Source organism: Cibotium barometz, chromosome 53 (assembly GCF_041138505.1).
Source record: "Cibotium barometz isolate CiBa-2024 chromosome 53, ASM4113850v1, whole genome shotgun sequence".
Taxonomy (NCBI): domain Eukaryota; kingdom Viridiplantae; phylum Streptophyta; class Polypodiopsida; order Cyatheales; family Cibotiaceae; genus Cibotium; species Cibotium barometz.
The window spans coordinates 16,941,502-16,966,526 of record NC_141098.1 but is presented as its reverse complement, the minus strand read 5'-3'; the positions used below and the strand labels follow the sequence as shown (position 1 = coordinate 16,966,526).

Sequence of the window (25,025 nt, the reverse complement as noted above, 5' to 3'; positions counted from 1 at the left end):
TACATCAATCTCCGTATTCTTGGGAAAAGAGAGAGTCATGAGCATATGCCTACTCCACAAATGTACCATCTACATTTTTCTATTCTAGGCCCAAAGCCCATTCTATCCATTACCTGAGCTATAAAGTCCCAATGCATTGTGTCAAACCCCTTGGCTATGTCTACTTGCATGATAAGAACATCCTGTTGCATATACTTGGCATATTCAATGCCTATGTATGCATTTGCTATATTGTCAGTGATTTGTCTTCTAGGGACAAATCCATATTGCACTTGATGTAAACGTGCATGTAGGACACGCTTTATTCTATTAACAAGCATCTTGGTGACAAATTTATATATGATAGGCATTAAGGAGATGGGACACCAATCCGATATAGTTTCAATGAGTTGTTTTTTGGGCAACAATTTCAGCAAACCTTCTTTCCATGAGCATGGCAATTGTCCAACATTCCAACATTGATTTACCACAAGTAAAATTGGGGATTTCAAAATATTTCAAAACATTTGAAAGAACTCCACAGTCAAGCCATCCTAGCCTCGAGACTTCCATTTGCCTAGACCTTTTATAGCATCATCCAATTCTCCATCTGTGAAGGGCTCATCCATGTTGTTAGCCTCTTGCTGTGTGATGATAGGCATAACTTGTTGTAAGAAAAGTTCTCGCGCATCAAGAGCCTCCCTCGAAAGTGGTAGAGGGGCAACAAACATGCAGGAAAAGTATTATTGGCAAAAGCATCCGCAATCTTTATTCAGCTCTCTAAGCTGGCTAATTTCAATGTACTCTTGCATTGCAATTTTCGCTTGTTCTACTTGTCTTCTATTCTCGCCCATATACCATCTGCCATAGTCATGTATCGCAGCCTGCATTCGCTGTACAAAACTGAACCGAATAATATATATATCCTCTTGCATATGCATGACAAGGGGATGTGTAAAATCCCCAAATTTCTGGCTTGTGCGTGTGAACCTTTCCTCCTCCCCACCTTTGTATATATAAATATCATTTTTTAAAGAATGGAGGAGGCTGCCTCTCCCCCTCGCCCCCTCCCCCCCTATTCTTCTCGTTGTTTTTCTCCACCACCCATGCTGTCTCGCTTGTCTCTTCTCCCACCAGCAGCCAAGCATGCACCATCTTTTGTCTCTTCTCCCACTCTCCCACTGACCAGCTGCGCAGATAGTCCGTCTTCAGTTTGTCTTCCTTTCCACCGACCAGCCATGCCATTGAGCGGTTGACTTCTCCTCTCTCTCTTTGTCACTCACGTGACACGCACACGTGTAGCAACCCTCCTACTTAAAACCCCCCCTCTCCTCGTAGTGGCAACAACACGCAAACCCCGCCCCCCGCGGCTCCCTTCCCTCTGGTGAGACCCCCTCCAACTCTTTCACCGTCTCTCTCACTCACCCTCTCGTTAGTCCCTCGCGGTCTGTCCCCCTCTCTCACTCAACGTTCTGTCAACGCCTCGTAGCAGCCTCTCACTCCCTCTCCCACTTTCGCTCTCTTTCCCTCTCACGCACTCTTCCTCGCTGCTCCTTTCTCTCTCTGGCTTCCTCCCCAACCACCCCCTAACCACCTCACTCTCGCTCCCTCTCCACCCATTCCTTCACCCGCCTTCTCACACTCACAGTCTCCCCCTCACCAGCCCTCTCACTCCCTCTCCCCCACCCTAACTCATTCTCCTTCTCGCTCTCTCCTCCCTCTCTCTCCCCCCCACATTTCTCTCTATTGGGTTTTGTTTCTCTCCCTCTCCCTCACGAGCTGCAATTCGTATCACTGTAGTAGCTCTCAATAATAATGTCTTCTTCATCTTTTCCTAGGTTGCCACTCTCATGGAGGTGGTGTGAGAAATTTACGCTCGTGGTAGTTGTCACGCGTTGCCTTCTCGTCGCGCACATGCCCACTTCAGAGAGTCTTTGGCACACCCACATGAGCCAACTTCCTGGCAAGCTGTCTCAAAAGGTAGTAGTTTCAAGTGTGCCTCTTTGGATGAATGAGACTGTGGATCACTTCAACCCTCAAGACACTCGAACATTTCAACAACATTTCTATGAGTTTCTTGACTATTTCGTTGACCCTCAAGGTCTTATATTCTTGGTGATCCGTACAGAGTCATCATATGGAGGGATAGGCAACGACTACTACCTGGTAGGATAACTAAGAAGAAGAGAATTGATAATTACTAGTACAAGTACGAGATGGGGTGATCAGAAAAAGGTAGACTACGCCCAGGCAACATACAATGTGAATGTAGATTATCAGCTAGTACTTGTATTCATGTTAGCTATCTTCATTTCTATTCAGAACTGCAAGTAAGTCGATCTTAATTCAAAATCTTATTAGTTTCCTACTTGGGAGCATAGTTTAAACTAGTTTTGTTTTTGAAAAGTAAGCTAAGTGATTTTTTTGGTGAGGAGTTGAGTTGATTGATGAAATGATACAAAATGAGATTTTTTACCTTGGTTAATCATTTTGGGTTGTGATCAAGTTGGCTATAGTTCACGTGTCTATCACAGGATAGAACTTGATTTCTAGGGATTAATTTGTATCTAAGTCTTTGTGATTTCCTAAGTGCTAGGATTTTGCTCGGGAATGCCATTATTAGCCATTGATTAAAATTAGGATTTTTTACTGCATATTATAGAGAAGTGACCGTTCTTATAGAAAGGTGATTATCTTATATGGGATTCTTTATTTTGGTTTTATGAAGATGTTGACAAACATGGTTTCAAAATGTGAATGATGAATTTGTGAACTACCATTCCGATGAGATCGGTATGGGGCAACCATTCCGATGTGATCTGTTTAGTGATCGGTCTAGAGCAACCAGGTACTCCCTACCCAGGATAACTGACTCTAGAAATACTCAGAGATCGAGACAACTGTCTTGGTTAGGTAACCAAGCACGGAGCGGGACAAGGGTTCTTTCTAGTAGTTACAAGCCTGAGCTGGAAAGGTCTTCCATAGTAAGAAGAGGGTGAAGGGACATTTCTCGTTCTACTATGCGAGTGATTTTTCGCCACGACAGTTGTAAACTCTAGATTGTTTTGTGACTTGGTGAGCCAAGGGATGGAAGATGGATGTAACTCGGGATTGGAGATGGATGTAACTCGAGATACGTATGGCTTGAAATTATGATTGTTTTTATGATGAATTTCGTTTCGTGTGTGAAATGACTTGATTGGAAAAGAATGTATTCATTAAGGGATAAAGAAACCTGTGCACAAGAATGAATAAATGAATTGTGTTGTAACTTGCATCAATGAAAACAATGAGTTGGGTGCTTTCTTACAAGAGACTAGAAACCAAAATGAATTGTATTGTAACTTGCATCAGTGAAAACAATGTGCTTAGTAACTTAGGAAAAACCTCATAATAAATGAACGGTTCTAGTCATTGGGAAGCGGGTGGTTTGGTGGACTTGATGAGTCCAGTGTTTCCTTATAAGAGACTAGAAACCAAAATGAGATCCTTTGACATATTAGGTAGAATCCTCAACTTTGTGGAAATTACTTATAAATTGGATCATCCAGAAGAGGCATCGATGAGATAGCTCTCACAATGGATTGGGATTGATCTTACCAAGTGGGGTGCCTCTCTATCCCTGGCGACAGGATGGGCGACGGATATCTTACAGGTGGTATCAGAGTTGTGGTTTGTGGGAGTAAGGACTCTTAAATTTATTGTTTCGAATTGATGAGTATGGTCTTGTACTAGCGTCGATGAGACCGAATTGGTATAGTTTAAAGGGACTATTTAACCATTTGGTAGTTAGACTAATTGTTGACGAAAGGCCTGGGAAAATACTTCTTGGACCATTACCAACCATCATCAGTGACTAGAATGGAATTTTTACTGTCCTCGTCTACTCATCAATGCAAGTAGAATTAGGAACCTAGATGCTGAAATATACATGCCCCTAGTTTTAGAAAATTTGGCGTTTCTAAATACTTTATACTTTCGGAGTTCTCATAGAGGGTAAGGCCTTAGAGGTAATCAGAAAACCAACCCAAGACTACATTTCATGTGACATTGTTAGGTAATCTTGGCATGGATTGGTTAGAAGCAAATAATGGCAACCTCAATTGTGAGACTGGAAAAGTCTCAAGTAGTAACCTCAGGGAGAATTGGCAGACCCAAGTCACAGTTAATAAAAATAGGCAAATTTAAAAAGGACCTTAGGAAAATCAAAGGGGTTTTGTAGTTGAACTCATCGAAGGCAATGATGATATTAAGAAGAGGGATCCAGACTGACAACATGAGTTTGAGAATCCCTTCCTAGAAGAGCTTATCTAGATACCGTCCGCATGGGGAAAATTGACCATGAGATAGGGCTTATTCAAGGAGCACAAGCAGTGGCTAATGGGCATACAAAATGTCAGTGCCTGAGCGCATAGAACTCAAAGAACAAGCAAGGATTCATCAGGACGAGTGTATCACCTTAGGGATCCTATTTTAGAAGAAGAGTGATGGAAGCGTACGGTTATGTTTTGACTGTAGGGGTCTAAATCAACTCACTGTGAAAAACAAGTATCCTTTTCTAGGATTGATGAACTTCCTAGATTGGCTTCACAGAGACAGTCTTCACAAAGATTGATTTGAACTCTGGTAACTATCAGACTAGCGTCACGGAGGAAGATATCCCAAAGTCAACATTCAGCTTAAGATACATGCATTATGAATACACCGTGATACCAATTGGGTTGAATAATGTCCCAACAATCAATAGACTCATGCAAGATATATTCAGGAAGCAGCTAGATAATCATGTCTTGGTGTTCTTTGATGATATTCTTATCTACTCTAAGGATGAGAAAGAGCACGAAGCCCAAGTTAGAGAAGTTTTAGAGATCCTAAGGGAGCACCAACTCTTTGGTGAAAAGAGTAAGTGTACGTTCTTTGCAGACAAAATTGAATATCTGGGATTCATTGTTTCCAGAGACCAACAAAGGTACAAGATATAGTGGGACGGCCTCAACCGACCAAGGTCAAGGAAATCCGAGGATTTCTTAGTATTACAGAGTGATCCGTATCTTTATTCAGAGCTACACCTTTAACCAAGCTACTTAAAAAGAATGCTAAAGTAGTTTGGACTAAGGAGCATCAACAAAGCTTCGACAAGGTGGCTCTCACAATTGCACCCATCCTTTAACTACCGAATTTTGATACAAATTTTGAAGTAGTCATTGATGCTAGTGGATTGGCTATCGGTGGAGTCCTCTCACAAGAGGAAAACCAATAGCTTAGAGTTCAAGGAAACTCAAGGATTATGAGAGAAACTAAGCTACTCATAATCTAGAACTTTTGGTCGTAGTTCATGCCCTTAAGCTATGGTGACACTACCTACTAGGCAAGAAATTCATGCTTACTACAGACCATAAGAGCTTAAAGTTGATTTTTACCCAGCTAGATCTCAACATGAGGTAAAGGCGCTAGATAGAGGTCTTATCAAAATTAGATTTTGAAGTCAAATATAGACAAGGCAAAGATAATGTAGTTGTTGATGCATTGGGTAGAAAGTCCTTTGTGGTTGCGTTCTCTATGCCAGGTAACCTTTGCTTATGGAAGTGAAGGACAAAATAGCCTTAGATAAAAATTTGGGCATATTTTAGAACTCATGGCCTAAACAACTCACTCTAAAAAAGGGAGGAGAATAATAAAAAAATATACTCTTAGTGATGGATGTTTATTCTATCAACTAAAGATGCGTATGCCAAACATTAAAGAGTTAAAAAGATCGAATCACATATGAAGCTCATCATGCACCATCAGCCAAATATCCAAGATATGTGATGATATTGAATGTTCTACGAAGGAGTTTCTTTTGATTGGGATTGACACAATGCTTAGCTTGTCAGAGGAACAAGGCTGAAGAAGTAAAGCTGATGATGAGAACATAATTATGCCATCCCAAAGCACTTTGGAAATTCAACCAAACAGAATCCTTAGTTTTTGCGCGAGCATCATTATGATCATGGAGAGCTTCTTCTTTGCCCATCGACACCTTTTCCAACTTGCTTTTCAAATGTACGGTCAGCCCTAGACTTGTATGGGCATATGCATGGGTGATACGGATGCGTGTATGGAGCTGTGCGGACATGTGCAGAGCTACACGGACTGATAATATCAAAAACCCTAAAACTGCTCCAGAAATCCTAAAAACTACTTTTTGGAGGTTTTTATCTCCCGAAAACCATTAAAACAGGTTGTATATCAGTTGTCTTGCCAGAACGAGCTTTTCCATGGTTCTCTTCATCGACAAGGCTGTAAGAGTTGTGGAGATTACTCATGGGATGAGCGAGTGATTCTTGGACTTGAACTTGGACTAGAATCTAGACTTGGATTTGGATTTGGACCTGGAACTTGAACTCGGATCTAGACTTGGATTTGGATTTGGATCTGGACCTGGACTCACATTTGGATCTGGACTTGAACTTGGACTTGGATTTGGATCTGGACTTGGATCTGGACTTGGACTCGGATATTGGATGTGGTACTAACCCGGTGAGAGATTCTTGTGGATCATCCCCATGGTGTGCTCGACATCAGAGATCTCGTGCCGCCTCGACACCGACTTCAACTCGGGGATTTTACATCGGTATATATGTTTTCTTTTGTATTCATTGTTGTATTGATCTTGGCCAGCGTGCCTGTGGATTGTTCGTGAATAATTTCTTGAAAGGGAGCGGGGCCTGTTTCCTACTCAGTGTGGTGTACTGTGTAAGTTCCCTATTCCCTTCTCTCTCCCCCCTTTCTCTCTATCATTATATCTTGGACACGTGGTTGAATCTGTCACGGCACGCCCCACTGGGCTTATAGTGTTATTAGAGTATGATTTCTCTTGAAGAAACTTTCTTGGGGTGACAGAGTCATTTCAAGAGATGAGGGAAACCAAGGGCCTAATGAAGAGAACAATTATGAGGCTGATCCAGGACTTCAGGATGGAACCAGGGTCATCGATCCATTACTCATGGGACCGTGGCCATGTCATCAGAAGAGTACGATGACTTTTAGCAGATCAGACGACTTCTCAGAGACGAAGAATTCCTTGCTTGGAGAACCAAGAGAGAACATGACCAAAGAAGGGCTCAATTGTTTGAAGATTTTATCAAAGACAGAGTCGTCGAAGTCGAAGGAGTTGAAGTTGCTAAAGTCTATCTTCGGGCCAAAGGAGTCACCATTGGAGAAGAATCTAGAGCTACCAGTTCCACTTCTCGTGGAGGAGACAGGGAGGCTATCCCTAGGCTTGCTCTCTGTGATGTAGCCTCTTGAGGTCAAGCAAGAAGATAGAGAGACCGGAAGATCATTAGCTTGACGTCATGCCACGAAGTTCATCAAGTGGTTTGCAGCGGATACTAGACCATTGCAAGTTTTGACAAAGAAAGCCATGGGATCTTTGTGGACCAAAGTTGAAATAGAATCCTTTGAAGCATTGAAACTTTATGCTAGCAAAGGATCAATGTTGGTTATTCTAGACCTTTTTGTGGTTGAACATGATGAGATTGCATTGGAGTAGTCTTGAATCAAGAAGGCCATGATGTGGCCTATGAACGTCAAAAGACAACAAGGTAGTAGATGCATTATCTTGGAGACCCCTGAGCCATGTAGTTTCTATGGGTTACCATATGAATTTCACTTTGATGAAAGATCCTTATGCTACCAAGTCAAATTTCAAAAGATGTTTTGGAACAGATTGCATCCTGTTGCCTTTACACGTGTGTATATTTGCTACATCTTCTTATGCTTATCGCTGGTGCCGTTATAGAGCTATGCTTTGCTCTCTTGTTGTCATTGATCTGTATTACATGCAGTTCAGTTTGGCATTTAGATGCTTACCTTGAGGAGGTATTATATTTACTTTTTCTTACTTGAGGATTTTATAACACACCTTCTCCTATTGCAGCTTATGTGATGCTTCTTGATTTGATGCAGTTGATGTCCTCATGATCTTTGACATGCATTTCAGGTGATGCGTTTATGTACTACTGTGCTCTAGCTTTAGCACTATGACATTGGGGTTTTTCATCTTCCCCGTCATATAGTACTTGCTTTTCCCATTGGCACTGTAGTTCATCTTTGCCACCGTGATCCCTCTTGATCACTCTTGCTGTGGAGCACAGTGCAAGGTAGCATTCACAGCTTTATCACCCTGCTACCCGTTCACACCGTTTACTTGAGGGGGGTTTGTTGTCATGTCCACCCACCCACTCCTGGCTAGTTCAGGTGTGAACCGAGGTTACTCACGGGCATTTTTCCCTACTATGGTTTGACATAGGTTTTTTCCTCGTGTGAACACACTCTTGTGTTGGGCACTTAGTCCTAGGCTTTTAGTACTTTCATTACAACATTATCAAGTACGTTTCCAGCAGCATGCTCTCCCTCATGTTTTCTATTCGAGCTCTCTGTGTGTGTGCGCATATCGTTGCAGCAGCTCTCAATAATAATGGCTTCTTCATCTTTTCCTAGATTGCTACTCTCATGGAGGTGCTGTGAGAAATTAACGCTCGTGGTAGTTGTCACACGTTACCTTCTCGTTGCATGCTTGCCCACTTCAGAGAGTCTCTGGCACACCTACATGAGGGGAATTCATGGCAGACTATCTCAAAAGACAGGAGTTTCAAGTGCCCCTCTCTGGATGAATCAAACTGTGGATCACTTCAACTCTCAAGACACTCGAATGTTCCAACAACATTACTATGAGTTTCTTGACTAATTCGTTGACCCTCCAGGTCCTATATTCTTGGTGATCGGTGGAGAGTCAACATATGGAGGGATAGGCGACAACCACTACTTGGTAGGAGAACTAAGAAGAGGAGAATTGAAGATTACTTGTGTATGTACGAGATGGGTGATGTGAAAAGACGAAGAAAAAGGTAAACTATGTCCAAGCAACATACAATGTGAATGTAGATTATCGGCTGCTACTTGTATTTAGGGTAGCCATCTTCATTTTTATTTAGAACTGCAAGTAAGTCAATCTTAATTCAAAATCTTTTTAGTATCCTACTTGGGATAATAGTTTAAATTGGTTTTGTTTTTGAAAAGTAAGCTAAGTGATTTTTTTGGTGAGAACTTGAGTTGATTGATGAAATGTTACAAAATGAGATTTTTCACCCTGGTTAATCGTGTTGGGTCATGCCTAACTGTCCATAGTTGGCCTGTCCATCACAAGATAGAACTTGATTCCTTCTAGGGGTTAATTTATACCTAAGTCTATGTGATTTCCCAAGGCCTAGGATTTGTCTTGGGAATGCCATTGTACTAGGACAAGATCTTAATTGTTAGCCATTGATTAAAATTAGGATTGTTAACTCCATGTTATAGAGAAGTGACTCTTCTTATAGAAAGGTGACTGTCTTATATGGGATTCTTTATTTTGGTTTTATAAAGATGTTGACAAACATAGTCTCAAAATGTGAATAATGATGATGAATTTGTGAACTCGGGAACTTTCCGTTGGATAACCATTTTGACGAGATCGATATGGGGCAACCATTCCGATGTGATTTGTTTAGTGATCGGTCCCGAGTAACTGGGTACTCCCCACCCAAGGCAACCGACTCTAAGAGATCGGGGCAACTGTCTTCGCTGGGTAATCCACCACGGGATGGAGCGAGGGCTCTTTCTAGTAATTATAAGTCTGACGTGGAATGATCTTTCATAGCAAGAAGAGGGTGAAGGGGACACTTCGTTCTACTATGCGAGTGATTTTTCGCCACGATGGTTGTAAACTTGCTCGGTGAGCCGAGAGATTGGAGATGGATGTAACTCGGAACACCAAGGGCTTGAAATTATGGTTGTTTTTATGATAAATTTCTTTCTGTGTGTGGAATGACTTGATTGGAAAAGTATCTATTCATTAAGGGATAGAGGAACCTGTGCACAAGAATGAATAAATGAATTGTGTTGTAACTTGCATCAGTGAAAACAATGTGCTTAGTAACTTAGGAAAAACCTCATAGATGAACAATTCTAGTCACTGGGAAGCGGGTGGTTAGGTGGACCTGATAAATCAGGTGTTTCCTTCCAAGAGACTAGAAACGAAAATGAGATCTTTTGACATATAGGTAGGACTCCCAACCTTGTGGAGATCGCTTATAAATCGGATCGTCCAGAAGAGGCACCGATGAGATAGCTCTCACAATGGGTTGGGATTGATCTTACCGAGTGGGTTGCCTTCTTATCCGTGGTGACGGGATGGGGTGGTATCTTACCGGATGTGCAGTTGTACTTGATGGGCGGGTATCTTACAGAATGTACAGCTGTACGTACAAAGAAACAATCTTTGTTTTAAGGCCAGCTTACTTTTCTATATACCTTGGAGGTGTTCTTTCCACTATCTTTCACTCTTTTGCATACCCCATAGAGTGTTGCCATGTGCGTGAATCCAAGGTGGTGGAAGCAATTGATTATACATGCTAGCTACAGTTATCTTATCCAAATGTAATTCTTGAGTATTGTCGGTTTGCCCTTTCATTTTCCAGTCATGCAGCCTGTCATTTTCAACCAATGGAGAAAATGGTTCACATGGCTACAATAACCTTTTAATCTTCCTCCAAATCAATCTATGATGTAGACCCAAGTTATGTTTAGTGCATGCATGTGGAAAGGATAGCACATTTCCTGTATCATCCACAACATCATGAAGCGTGCGTATACCCAAGGATGCTAAAAAGCATGCTTTATGTGGCTCTTGCATAGCTAGCAGTTCTGCAAACAAAGAGGACTAGTGCAGACTTTCCAATCGCATAGAGTTACCGATCCACCCACTTTTTTTAGTAATGATATATTACTATTGGGAAACTTTAGTGAGAGGTGAAAATCCACAAAGGAATATGCATTGTACAATGGCGAGTCCGAAAAGAACCCATACTAGAGTTCCTCAGAAACAGTCAAAGAAAAGTGAGAAAGTCTGCAAATCAACATCGTGGCTCGCATAACAACAATGCAGTGTCTGCCTCAAGGAAAGCTAGAAGGAGGAGGTGTCTGACATATGTTGTCGGAACATGAATCGGTTCTGGCTGCTCCAAATTGTCCATAGAGCCTAGAACCGTTCCCAGGAGAAGAATGCAGCATAAGGCTGGAGCGCAACTGTCAGCACTCCAAATATCCAGAATTGTTTCCCAAAAAAGTGTGCGGGAAATCTAATGTGCAAGCAAGCTGAAACCCTGTCCAAGAGTAGTTTGGAATGTGGTCAGGTCCAAAGGTGCAACACTGTCTCAGTCTACACGCCACAGCCTCAGCGAATTCCCTTGCACCATGTCGCGGCTATGCCACTTGTAGTCCAAATAAATAACAAAATTAATTGGAGCTAGAATGCCCCAAAACTGAAATGAAATCGACACCTGTTGGCCCCAAAGCTTGGCGCCCCCTTCGGTATTTCTTTATTCAAATTCAATGAGATGTAAAACTGAGTACAACAAAGCCAGCCAGGAGAATAAACCTGTATGACCAATCTGGCAGCCCTCAAGACCTCTTAGCACAGAGGATTCACACACAGATCTGTGACCCACAAAAGCAACACACTGTGCTTTCCTCTGATCAACCAAGACAATTCAGCAGGGCAGCCTTGAGCACACATCTGGCATATTCCATGAACATGGTTCCGCAACTCAGTTTAAATATACATCCACTGTCCAGTCTCTGTTTCCACCCTTTCAAACTGCCATACCCCTCCTCTCACAAGGGGCTAGATAACACAACTCTGCAGCAGACATAAGCCAATGGAAAGATAGAAAGATGAACAAGTTCTGAGCTTACCAAATCAATGCGAGGTTTTGCACCCGTGGGACTGATCGTACCAGTCTGTACTTGACAAAGACTGTCTGTACTCTCTTCCCTGCAACCACCTGATTGATGTACCAACTATGCTCTGATAAAGCACCGCCTGCAGCAGCTGGAGATGCACCACCTGCAATCTGCAGGACTGAACAGTACGGAAGCCGGCTGTACCTGCTGCTGTCTGTACTCTGCCAGCATCGCCTAAACTAGCCTGTGCGCAGTAACTCCGTACCTGCGGTCGCACAGCAGCCAACAGTACGGATTGTACTTGCTGTCCGTACCTGCCAGTGCCGCCTGTACTTGTAGCAAATCCAGCCGACTGTACCTGCAGCTGTCGACTGTACCTACTTGCACTAGAACTGCAGCCGCCTGACTGTACAGCCTGTTTTCCACGTGCTCTGTATGGCCTGTCTCTGTACGGCCTATCCAGCAGTCCACTATGCAACCAGTCGATAGTCTTTCTCCTCCCTTCCCTGCACGTAGCTTGCACGCTTCCCCAAAAGCGAGAGAGAGAGAGAGAGATGAGAGAGGCGTGTACCAAAAGTGGAGTTTCCTCCCTCCAAAAATATCCTAAGGCCCTTACTTTCATGTTTATTAAAGTTCCTAAGGGCCACTTAGGCCTAGGGGCCACCCATGGTTAGAACATTAAAAATATTAATGTTCTTGGTCCCCCTTCACACCTGAAGATGTCCACACATCATTCCCTTTGTCCGGGCACCCCAAATATGAATCATTTAATATTTATTTTGCTCAGCAACCACCATGCCTACACTTGTGCTGTTCCATTTTCACAGGGTCATGACACACCACCTCCCAGTGCGTAGTAGTCTAGTCACCAAAGCCCGCATGGCCACTAGCATCCGTGATCAAGGCTACCGCTGCGCTGCAAAATCTGACAACAGAGTAATTTTCTATGCAAGGACATGTATATGTATGTTGAGGATGATCATTCCACCATGCATATGGGGAGTACATAGCTTTGCCATTGACAATAGCCCGAGTGCTTTCTTATGGTGTTTTGATTTCCAAAAGATCTCTAATATTTCCGACATAAAGGCATCAATCCGGTCCGGGTTACCGATCCACTCACACGCACGCACGCACGCACATGTATAGTGTGTGCATGTGTGTACGTATGCATGTGTTTAGACACACATGCACACACGTGTAGTGCGTGCATGTGTGTACATAGATAGATATAAGGACTTATATATATAATAATTAATTACAAATTACAGAGATCATGAGTACAAAGGTGTTTGAACCACCAGATGGAGTAATGAGATCGTGAGATTACTAAACTATTGCAAGGCCCATTCTATAACCCCCAACTGAGCTTGCCACTACTGGATATATTTCTGCTATGCCCCTTGACAATTGATCATGGCCTGCTGTGGTGGTGTCAAATGATAAAGAGGGTATGGTCATGCATAGCACTCTCGTGCCACTTATTTGAGCCCTAGTAGCATACTCGGGGTCATCACATGTGGCTGCTAATTCAATTTGGCATGGCAGCTAAGAAGGATCCTGTGGTGGAACTTATTATCCGTTATGGGTCTTTAAAGTGTGCCATTATTTAGTAGCCAATCATGGGTCTTGTTCTTAAAAAACTCTTCAAAAAGGACACATTTCTTTCCACAGAGCGTTCTGTTCGTCAGAATGTTTCTGAATACTTTGCGACTTTATCTTATCTTAAACTAAAACAACTTGTTTGTTTTGCATACATCTTCTGCCATTCATCCATCTTTCCATCCTTCTCCTTCATGCCACATGGCTATGCACTACTATTTTTTAATTTGATGCATTCTCCAGGCCCCTCTCTGATCTTCATTCCCTATGCATACCCATTGTCCCTTGCTTATTAGGGGGTTCCCACTAATCCCTTCCTGTGTCACTTATTCAATACCCGAGGAACCGACTCTCTCTCTCTCTCTCTCTCTCTCTCTCTCTCTCCACTTAGGCGGTCCCACATTCCCAGGGGGTTCACAGTGGATAGAGCACATTAGCTGCAGGGGCCAGGGCACCTGGCCGCCCTGTACCACAGGCCCCATGGGACCAGCTCAGATCTGTGAGATCCTTTATAGGCACAGGGAGACCCCCCCCCCCCAACAAAATATATATATATATATAATATTATATTATATTATATAAATTAAAAGAAATGGAGGTGGACATAGAAAACCTATATGAAGTCATAGAGGATGCACCCACAAAGTGAAATTTGTCATGTGGCTATTTTTTTGTTCTGAGAGGTTTATCTTATCTCAAATGATCACCATTATACATGTAGCTAGTTGTTTATATTTTTCTTTTCCATGATGGAATTACCTCATGGAACTTTTGTAACACTTTTCTCATAGACCCTTCCGGTCTTTTGTACTCACTCTCTCTCTCTCTCTCTCTCTCTCTCTCTCGTTTTTGAAATCGTAACTTTTGTTGAGTGGTGGTAACTTTAGACCATATGGTTGTTGTTTTTACTTGTAGATATGGAGAGGACACTTTGGGAACTGAGCCTGGAAGACCGTGCGACTTTGATTCTTGTGACAAGTCCATTGCAGGAAACACCCATCACTTCTACAGAGCGTAGTGCTCGGGCACCAAGTTCACAGATGATGGATGCTGGCAATAGTGGTGTGATATGGAAAATTCTATCATACTTGAATCCTTTTTCTTATTTCACAGGAGGCATTGCTAATACACACAATGGTGGATCAGGAAGTTCAAGCTGGCAGTATGGTATGGTCTCTCTTAGCTACTTTTGAATGTTGTAGTGAAGTCTTTTCTGCAACAACTGCACTTCCAATTTTGGCACTCTTACTGGTGTGTTCCGTTATGAACAATGCGATGCAGAGCCAGACCCAACCCTTCAACAGAGTTTGAGGCAGAGTACTGAAAGACAAGGTACGATTCAGCCAGATATTGATCAGATGAAAGTATCCAAAAGGAAGAAACATGGTAGCCCCAGTAACAGCCCACAAGATAGAAATTGGGGAAGTAATATTCACACACTTCAACACAATGACGACGATGATGCATTCAAGCAAGGCAATGCCTTTTGGAATGGGAACTCCACTCAGTATGGAGGAGATGACTCCAAAAGACAGTAGTTTGTAAAACTTTTTGCTGTTACTCAACTTGTTTGACTTTATGATGATTGATTACATTTGTTGATCTGTAAAATGTGAAACATGCGTCAGAGAGGACCATTAATTTGTGACTTGTCATAGTAGCAAGTGAGATTGATTGATAACCCACGCTCCCCCCCAACCTCCTCTCTCTTCATATGCATGTGTGTGTGTGTGTGGGTATGCATGCGCACGTGTGTGTGTGTGTGTGTGTGTGTGAGAGAGAGAGAGAGAGAGAGAGAGAGAGAGAGTGGACATTGTCGCAATCAAATGTACCAACATCAAATGAGTTGCCCTTATTCCACCAAGCTTATACATGACTAGAAAATGCTTCTTTGTCATCTTTCTCTGTCGGGCAAACCTTGAGATCGAGGCAACTCTTTGCGAAAAGAAAGTATTCATTGGAGTAGGGCTTTTCAACACTCATTGGCTGCACTACAACCCAAAAAAGCATACTTCCTCTCCAACTTTGATGTTCGCTTAGTTGATAATGTTGATGATTAAGGCAATGTATTTTCCTTTCCACAGGCTGCAGGAGATACAATCCGGGTATGCATCACAAGCATGTATGGCATGAAGTAATTTCTATATTGCAAGATTTTTAGTTGGTACCTCCACCAGAGGAGGAGGGAAGGTTAAGAGACTGGAAATTCGATAGGCAGCTTCGAGGTTACTCTCCTTTCTCTTTCCATCACCTCATGGCAACTAGAGCCTATAAAATTATGCTCCCTCTACCTTGGATACAAACACATGCAAATCAGTTGTGGCATGTAAACAAACCTCTTTGTTGGTGGAAGGCCTCCTTGACCACAGTTTGCAAGAACAAATTACCTCTCAAACGATGATTTTTCTTGTGGAGATGCATTGTGCGTGCACTTCCGGCTGGCACCTTCTTAGCTAAGAGAAACATTGCACTTGCCTCTTGCAAGAGGTGTTCTCATCGCCAAGAGATAGTTATTCATTTGTTATGGGGATGTCCCTCTTCTCGTGCTCTCTTGGACAGAATATAAGGGCACTTGAGAATAGGATTTCTCTACAACCACTTTAGGAATTTCTTCTGGATGCTTGATCGCCTTTCGTCGCCTTTGCCAAATTACATAGTTTTCCTTTCTTGGACTAGATACTGGGCTTTGTGGACGCAATCTACCGAAATCAATGATTTTTTATTATATGTTTCGTTTTTTTTAAAGGAGGTCTCTTTACCTCTCACTCTGAGATTCTTTTGACCTTGGAGATCTCTTTGTACCATGCAATCCTTAATGAATCAGTGGTTTCATAAAAAAAGTGTGTGTGTGTGTGTGTTCACGTACTTGAACACAATGATGATGATGATGCATTTAAGCCGGGCAACACCTTTTGGAATGGAGATGACTCCAAAAGACAGTAGTTTGTAAAACTTTTTGCTGTTACTCAGCTTGTTGGACTTTATGATAATTGATTATATTTTTTGATCTGTAAAATGTGAAACATGCGTCAAAGAGGACCATTAACTTGCTATAATTGATTATAGCAAGTGAGATTGACTGATGACGTACCCTCCTTCCTAGCCTCCTCTCTTTGCACATGCATGTGTGTGTGTGTGTGTGAGAGAGAGAGAGAGAGAGAGAGAGAGAGTGTGTGTGTGTGAGCAACGCGCGCGTAGCTTGTAGTCCACCTTGTTTTTAATTTTTTTTATTATGAAATCACTGGAGTGTAGTTGTTCTTCACCTTTTCTCCAAAAAAAAAAGGGAAAAAAGAAAAAAAAGAAAAGAAAAAAGTGTGCGTGCGGGTATGTGTGGTCTAGTCATCGTATGCTTCCTTGCTAGTAATCGGGATGTCAGATGTTCTTGCTTCAGAGAGGATTGTCGCCTCTTCTTCTGGTGAAGTCTTCCTCTTGTCGTTGTTGACTGCTCTTGCTGCAAAGAGGTCCATCACTTGTTTTCTTGCCAAAGACCTGCTACTGTTGGTCGTTGCCATCTGCTTTCTCTTGCTTCTTTCTACGGCTAGTTCCTCTCCCGCCTTTTGGCTGTCATTTCTGTTCATCGTTGTTGCCTTTGCTTTTGTGTAAGAGTGTGTGTGTGTTTTGTTCTGATCTTTTCCATAGATTTTTATCAGCCAATATTTCAAGGACGTGTCTACTCTCGAGGATGTGTGTCTTGCAACGGTGAAAACCTTAAATGGGTGAAAGAATCAGCCCCTCCAATGCTGGGACAAGCAACCTAAACCCACATTAAAATACAAAATATCTGTACAGATAATCTTACCTAAGGGTTAGTTTTCTGAGAGTGCAATTATCTTGTTTTTTCTTGGAAAAATACCTTTAGCCATTGATATTGTTCAGTGGTTGAAAAATATGCTCCGAGGATGTTATGTAGATGAAGTGTATTATGTTGCATGAGGGTTTTTTGACATGGTGCTTACAGATCCTGCATATAAACAAAAACTAATGGAAAAATCATCATTGTTTTATGGTAGACAAATGGTCCATGTGCTCCCATGGACTCCAACCAAGGATTAGTAGACACTTATCAAAGCATCATTGTCTTGTGTCGGTTGAGGTACTTAGTTTTCCAATAAATTTCAATAAGGCTTTGCTTGGCCTTGCTCGACAGTTAGACATTGTTATTTATGTTGGGAAATCGTATCGTTTTTGTATACTTTGGGACATCGACAAACCCACTCCTCCATCTGTTGTTGTGGGAATTGATGCATCATGTACAAATGGAGGAAAAATGCTTTGAACTCAAATGGGGAGTTTTTGCAAGAGCTTGTCACAGGTTTGGGCGTCTGGCCTCCGAATGCTCCACATCGACATTGTGTACTCCGGCTGATTTAGTCCCTCCTATTCCGATCATGAATGATTCGATGCCTCAAACCAAACCCTCTTCCATTAAGATAGCTAATCCACCTCATGTGGTTAATATGGATATCCATACTAGAAATAAAGCTGGACTGCAAGCACAAGTGCGTTTTGAGCCACCTTAGAAATCTGATGTTGCAAAAGAGAAGCATGTCGGATGTAGAGGGTTGGCAAACCCCACATCCAAGAAAAATGATCAATGTGAAACCTCTACCAAGGCACTCCCGCACTTGGACGGAGGCCACTACATCCCAAAGTAAGGCATTCACTTTTACCCATGTCAATGCTGGAATGCGAAAATTATAGAGCATGCAAGTTGATATTGACATGGCTTTCATGTGATGAATATACATGCACCAATAAAATGTCTGACACATAATATACATGGGTTAAATAACCCGCAAACTTGGAGATTACTTTAGAACTATGTATATAGGAACATAGTTAGCATGCTCTTGCTAGACAAACTGGTTATTCCCATGACTATGATATATATTATGTAGGCTTGACTACTTTTTCTGGTGTTTGTGTACTTATACGGCATGCTTTACACACAACAGTGACTTATAATGATCCAAATGGTAGACTGATCATTGCACATTGCATTTTAAATGAGTGGACTTATGAATTTGAATATGTTCATGCTCCTCTGGTATCTGCTCGCACCGTGCTTTATTTGGTAAAAACTTATGCAGTATCCATGGATGACTAATGCTTTCTTGTTTGTGATTTTAATAATTCACCATCACGAGAGGACAATACTCGTGGTCGCTCTCACATGATTGCAGCTGAGAGGATCTCATGGACAGATGCATTTTGTTGTCTGAATGCAATAGATATGTGGAAAGAAACTTGTTCGGATGTAAAAGGGTTTACATTCTATCACACTGCTCTTACTGATTATCATGCTCTTTTGGATCATTGGTATATTTTAAATACTAATCATGCCGATCCTCATGTTGTCATATGTGAGTTGCCTATTCACTGGGACTCTCTAATCATGTTCCCTTATGGATGGTTCTTTACTTGGATGATCCTATTGATGATATACAGTTTCTCACCAAACGGCTTTGTATGGTAAATAATAGTTATCTCACTCACCCCATGTTTTAGGAAATGGTGTGTGCTATTGTGGATGCCCTAAAAGCTTAAATGTATGAGGACATAGACATTGCTTGGCATCATTTTGCAGTGTGAATACAAGAGGTGATAAAAGATTATGGAAAATGGTACTTGGGAGGAGAAAGACAACTAATCATTGGGCTGAAAAATGAATTGCAAGTTCTTGAAGAGCTTAGCCATATTCGTTTGTTATCATCCTATGAAGAAATGTAGGTGAATTATGCCTAACATGAATCGGATAAAACTGATCAACAAAAGTAGCAAAAATGGCAAATTTGATCACGAGACAAAAACCCCTACTTGAAAGGATTGTTCCTCCAAAGCTTTCTTCAAGAGTTTGTATTCAACATGGCAAAAGCAATGCATTTCACAAGCTCAAATGTAAACTGGTGAATGGACGTAAAATCTTATGTAGTTAGAACAAGAATGCATTGTTTATTTCAACATTCTTTTACTTCACCTGCTCCATTTTGAGGTGGTGTCAATTATGGATGCATAGGAAGTAAGACACCTGAACTTCCTTTTGTAGTTTTAGAGCTCGTTGGTGCCAATCTTTAGGCTGGTGGAAATCGCCAAGTTGGGATGGTTTGACTGTTGAATTCTTTCTTTAATTTTGGGAAATACTTGAGTAGCCCGTGTTGCTTATGACCAATCAAACATGGTTGCAAGGAATTATGCCATCTTCTTGGCAATAAGGGCTCATAAAACTGGTGCCCAAAAAATAGCCATGTCAAAATTGATCTAATTGGTGACCCATTACTTTGATGCAAGTAATGTATAAAATGATCACGAAAATGCTCACTGACAGACTCAAAAAGATTTTGAATATAAGCCTCCATCCTGCATAGTATGGCTTTGCTCCGAGATGACAGATCACTTATATCTGTAATGCTTATGTGGAGATAGAATATGCAAAATATACAGAGCATGATCTCTTATTACTGCAAGTTGATGTAGCAAAGGCATTTGACACTGTTCATTGGGATTACATTGTTGCAGTCATGACAAGGCTTGGGTTTGGGCTTGGGATTACATTGTTGCAGTCATGACAAGGCTTGGGTTTGGGCAAAACCTGTCTAATGTTTTTCATTGGCTTTATGAAGATAGTATGGAACACTATATACTAGGCAAAGGATTGTTCTCTCAATGGGTATTGGGAAAATCTATTAGATAGGGATGCCCTTTAAGTGCTTTATTATATGCAATTGCAACTCATCCTTTAGTTCTCTACATGAATAAACTTACTAATACTAGGAAGTCACATGGGTTGCAATTACTAAATGGGTGTGCTTTGGTTGCTCTTCCCTAAGAATACACCAAATGATCTTAAAGTACTTATGCAAGATCTTGAGCTCTTTGGACAAGCGGTTATTCAGGCCACTTACATTGTTCGACACTTGGGAAATCCTCTAGGCTGGAATGTCTTATCGAACTGCTACTGATTGGTTCATGCAAAGGCTGTAAGCCAAATTGGATTATTGGTACTTATCTCAACATTCTTATGGTTGACATTTAGTTCTTCTTGCCACTTTTAATATGGTCAAAACAAGAGATTCTCCACTTTATGTCAAATAGCATGGAGGTTTTATGATGATACAAACATCATCAGAAAGCACCATGCCTTCTGAGATTTGAAAGAATATGCTCTTCCAAGCTATATGGTGGTCTTAATGTCCTTGATGTTCATTATCATATGTTAGCATGCAAAGAAACCATGCTACAAACTTTTTTGGCTCAACAAACTACCAGGATATACTAGTTGGACATGTCCAAGGCAAGATTCCTAGCTGCCCATACACAAGCCTACTAATTGCTGATTGGAAAGCAGTATTGCAATATGGTTTGGAAGACCCCCTTCAGATAGGAAATTCATTTAGGCAGCAAAACATACATTGGAGTCATGCTTTTGTTGCTCCATTGGCGATTATAACTTTTAGATCAGCTTACTTTCTATTTATCAAAGGCATATGGACTGTGCAAGATGTCATATTAACAGAGGGATGTGTTCTATCTTTCTTGTAGGATCAACAAAGATGGGGTTTGAGTATGCATTATAGGCCTACATGGTAGAAAATCCAAACATGATTACAGCACTTTCAGAATGTTATACTAGACCCTGGTGGCTAGGATAGACAGGAAGCTTAGATATTCCATAGAAAGGAGAGCCTTTTTTTGGGTGAAATTCCTTTTTCACATATCACAATAGCAAGGATCCATACCACCACCATGTTTTTGAAGCATGGAAATATGCCATGGAATATGAATACGCCAGGGATATGGTGGGAAAGAAACTTTACAAAGGCTATGGAAAAGCAAGGTACCTCTCAAACAGAGAATCTTCTTTTCATTATGCATTGCTAGAGTACTTCTTGTTTGGTAGCCTTTTGGCAAGAAGAAAGATTGCTTCTACTCATTGTCCAAGATGTTCTTGCTTGAATGAGACCAGTCACCACTTGTGGTGCTACCTTGACACACATGATTTCTTGCTTCATTTATCTAGATGCTTGAATGCCACATTTCTAGGTGCACATTTTTCTCAGCATTTTTAGATATTTGACAGACATCAGCAAATATTTGCACATCCATTTTTACAATGGAGTCGATTTTGGGATCTCTGGACAGTTTGGATTACTCGTAATCGATTGGTTTTCCAGTCGACATCAGCATTTCCATCAATCGCTCTGCGACAATCTCTGCATGATTGCTATCATCTACAACAGTTAGATCAATCTCTCATTTGGATTTGTTTTTCCATTGTCTTTAGTTTTCCTCATCTGGGAGACCTCTATTGCTGTGTGACCGGATCTCTCTCTGTACATTTGACCTAATAAGAACAATGGTTTTTACCCCCCCCCCACGCGCCCCCCTCCCCCCCAAAAAAGTGATAGAGATTTGGACAAGACGTTGGGTGTGCGTGTGTGTGTACGTTCGCAAGAGGCCCGTTTGTCTGTGTTCCTGGAGTGAGGATCATTGCCTGCTTTTGCTAGATTAGAGATGTCGAGTGTTACTGTTATGCTGAAACGGACGTTGCCTGCTCTTGTAGGTAAGAGGGTCGTCACCTGTTTTTGCAGAGGGATGTTGCCTATTCTTGGAGAGGATCACCGCTTCTTCTTGCTGGCCGGTTGACTGTACCTGTTGGTATTGACTTTTCCTACTCTTGTTGACTTTTCTTGCTTCTTCTACAACTGCCTCTGCTCTGGCGTCGCCTGTTTTTATTCATAGCTAGTGTCTCTGCTCCGCCTCTAGGCTTGTGTGTGTAGATGGTGCAAATGGCCCAAAGGTCACAGAAGTAGGTGCCCCCTTCTAAGGGTAGTTGAAGAGGCATTGGAAAGTGAAAAGGCCATGCCTAGCCAATGAAAGGTCAAGGGGTTGAAGTTGGAAGGTCATGCATCACTTAGGTCTATAAGATCATATGTTTAGGGTTTATTTGGGATATGGTTGGGTGGAGAATCAAAGTTCTAGTCTTACAAGTCCTCAAGCTTATAATGCAAGGAGCATTACAAGCCCCACCTAATCTGTCAATGAATCTCGAGATCTCATCAATGTAGAGGCCAAAAAAGAGTGGGTGATAGAGGGCAACCTTGTTTCACCCCAATAGTGCTGGAAATCTCCTGTGATGTATCGCCTTGGGCTCTCACTCGTCCGATGAGAGAAATAGACTCAGAGGGTGATGATGCTCCAAACCATGTCAGATGGGACTCCTATCTCATGTAGAAGGTGTAGAAGGCAGGCTTGGGGTACAATATCAAAAGCTTTGCAAAAATCCACAAAGCAGCGGCACCAATAAATCCTCTGATGTCGGGCTCTACCCTCCTCGATGGTGGCACAGAGGATGAAGATGTGGTTGAGGGTAGAGTAGCTCCTCTGAAAGCCTGCTTGTCCTGAGGCTCTACATTCCTGTCTCTTTGTAAATGAACTGAGCCCCCACTAAGGGAATGGCCAGTTACCAAAGATGGTTGGTTAGGCGACTATTACAGGCATCGGTGTAAGCGATGGTAAATCGGGCGTTGGCAAAAAAAATTACATTCAAAGCTTGTAGAAAATTAAGGACGCCGGTAACTGCGCTGGTATCAGTGCCAGTATATTCGTCGGTATAATCGTCTTGAAAATAACTTTAATTATTATCGACATGATACCGATGCGAATACAAGCACAAATACAAGCGCTCGTAAAAGTTACAAAACTCTACTGCACGACCATTTCCTGTTTCTTGAAGTACAGAGTTGGATTCAGAAGTGAAGACTCCTAAATCCCTTCTTTTTTTCATGTTTCCCTCCTTGTTGCCATGGATTTACTAATTTGTGTGTTTGTGTGTGTGTGTGTGTGTATTTGTATGTGTTTGTTCTGTTTTGAAGGTTTTTTTTGTTCTTCTCCTTCTCTCACTATTTAAGGTAATGGTGTCAAAAGCAAGGGCCTTTGTTTCCTTTGCCTTCCCCAGCTCTATTAATGGTCTGATTTGCTTGTTGGTTTGCTTATGTTGTGTGTATTTTTAGGTTTGCCTATCTTTACATAATCTTTTCACTTCCAAGTATGGACTGTAAACCCTTACTGCTTTTGTTATTTTTCTCTTTTTTTTCCTGTATACAAGAGGCCCCGAGATGGGGAGGTGGATAGATAAAGCATGATGTATAGACTTTTTTCCTTATATAGAGTTTATGCAAGAAGCTCATGCATAGAGCTTGCATAGGATTCTTTTGCAAGCTCTATGCATATGCTTCTTACAAGGTTATGCATAGAGCTTGCATAGGCTCCTTGCAAGCTCTATGCATACGCTTCTTGTTGCAAGCTTACATGAAGCTTATGCATAGAGCTTGCATAAGCTTCATGCAAGCTTGCAAGAAACCTATGCATAGCCATTATAAGAAGCCTCTTGATTAGGTTTACCTCTATGCAAGATCTATGCATAGCCTTGCAAGCTCTTGCTTAGGTTTACCTCTATGCCTCAAGTTTAGCTCTATGAAAGCTCTATATCTATATAGCCTTGCAAGCTCTTGCTTAGGTTTACCTCTATGCCTTCTATGCAAGCTTAGGTTTACCTCTATGCAACCTCTATGCATGCTTCTTGCATTAAGCTAGATGCATACAGCGTAATGGTCTAATTTGTGCTTGTTGGTTTGCTTGTGTTGTGTGTATACAAGTGAAGAACTTTACACAATCTCTTCACTTCCAGGTATGGGCCGTAAACGCTAACTGCTTTTGTTGTTTTTTCTCTTTTTTTACTTGTATAAAAGAGGCCCCGAGATGGGGAGGTGGGTGGATAAAGCATGCTGTATAGGATTTTTTCCTTGTATAGAGTTTATGCAAAAAGCTCATGCATAGGCTTCTTGCAAGCTCTATGCATAGGCTTCTTGCAAGCTCTATGCATAGGCCTATTTCAAGCTTATGCATAAAGCTTGCATAGGCTTCTCGCAAGCTTTCATGAAGCTTATGCATAGAGCTTAATGCATGCATACTTCTTGCATAAAGGTCTATGCATGCATTAAGCTTTATGCATCTAGCTCTTGCATCGAGCTCCATGAAGGTTGTTTCCTCTAGCTCTATGTAGGCTCTATGCATAAGGCTCTTGTATCTAACTCTATACACCTAGCCCTATGCAAGCTCTTACATACATGCTTAATGCATCTATCTCTTGCATGCAAGCTTATGGCTCACCCTAACCCCCTTAAAACACATCCAACAAGAGATTACATGGTGAACCGCAACTGTCGTGAGGATCTTTCCAATGTGGCTAACCTCGTAACCCTTGAGGTCTCCAAGCTCTACAACTCCTTGAGAAGCAATTCCACCGTGCCTCCCGTGAGAGCGTTGTCGCACCGACACGTTACACTATAGGTACTCGTCCCTCCTCTCACCTCACTTCACTCACACAGACTCGTTAGCATGCATTAGGGAGATAGATTAGCAAGTGTAAGACTCAATTGCACAATGGGAGAGGATATTGTATTATGAGAGAAATTCACTTATATACATGGCCATAAGTGTTTACACTCACTTAAATTGTGGCTAGCCGGGCACTTTAGGCTCATAAGAGGCCTAATTCTATTACAATGACTACTCATAATATATCCATGAAGTAGTACATCACTTGGGACTTCATCCTACATGGGACTTCATCCTACATGGGACTTCATCCTACATGCTACCACATGCTTTTGAAATGG

The 25,025-nt window shown here is 41.7% G+C and overlaps 1 protein-coding gene across 2 annotated transcripts in view; it reads left to right on the top strand.

The window, feature by feature from the left end:
* Nucleotides 1-15,028, top strand: part of LOC147608367 (Ubiquitin-like superfamily protein) — a 47,651-nt gene extending 32,623 nt beyond the window's left edge. For both annotated transcript variants that reach the window (XM_086789548.1, XM_086789549.1), the window contains 2 exons: nucleotides 14,263-14,514; nucleotides 14,629-15,028. In XM_086789548.1, the coding sequence (XP_086645674.1) occupies nucleotides 14,263-14,514; nucleotides 14,629-14,885 (509 nt within the window). In that variant the 3' untranslated portion in view covers nucleotides 14,886-15,028. The remainder of the gene's footprint in view (nucleotides 1-14,262; nucleotides 14,515-14,628) is intronic.
* Nucleotides 15,029-25,025: the final 9,997 nt, after the last annotated feature.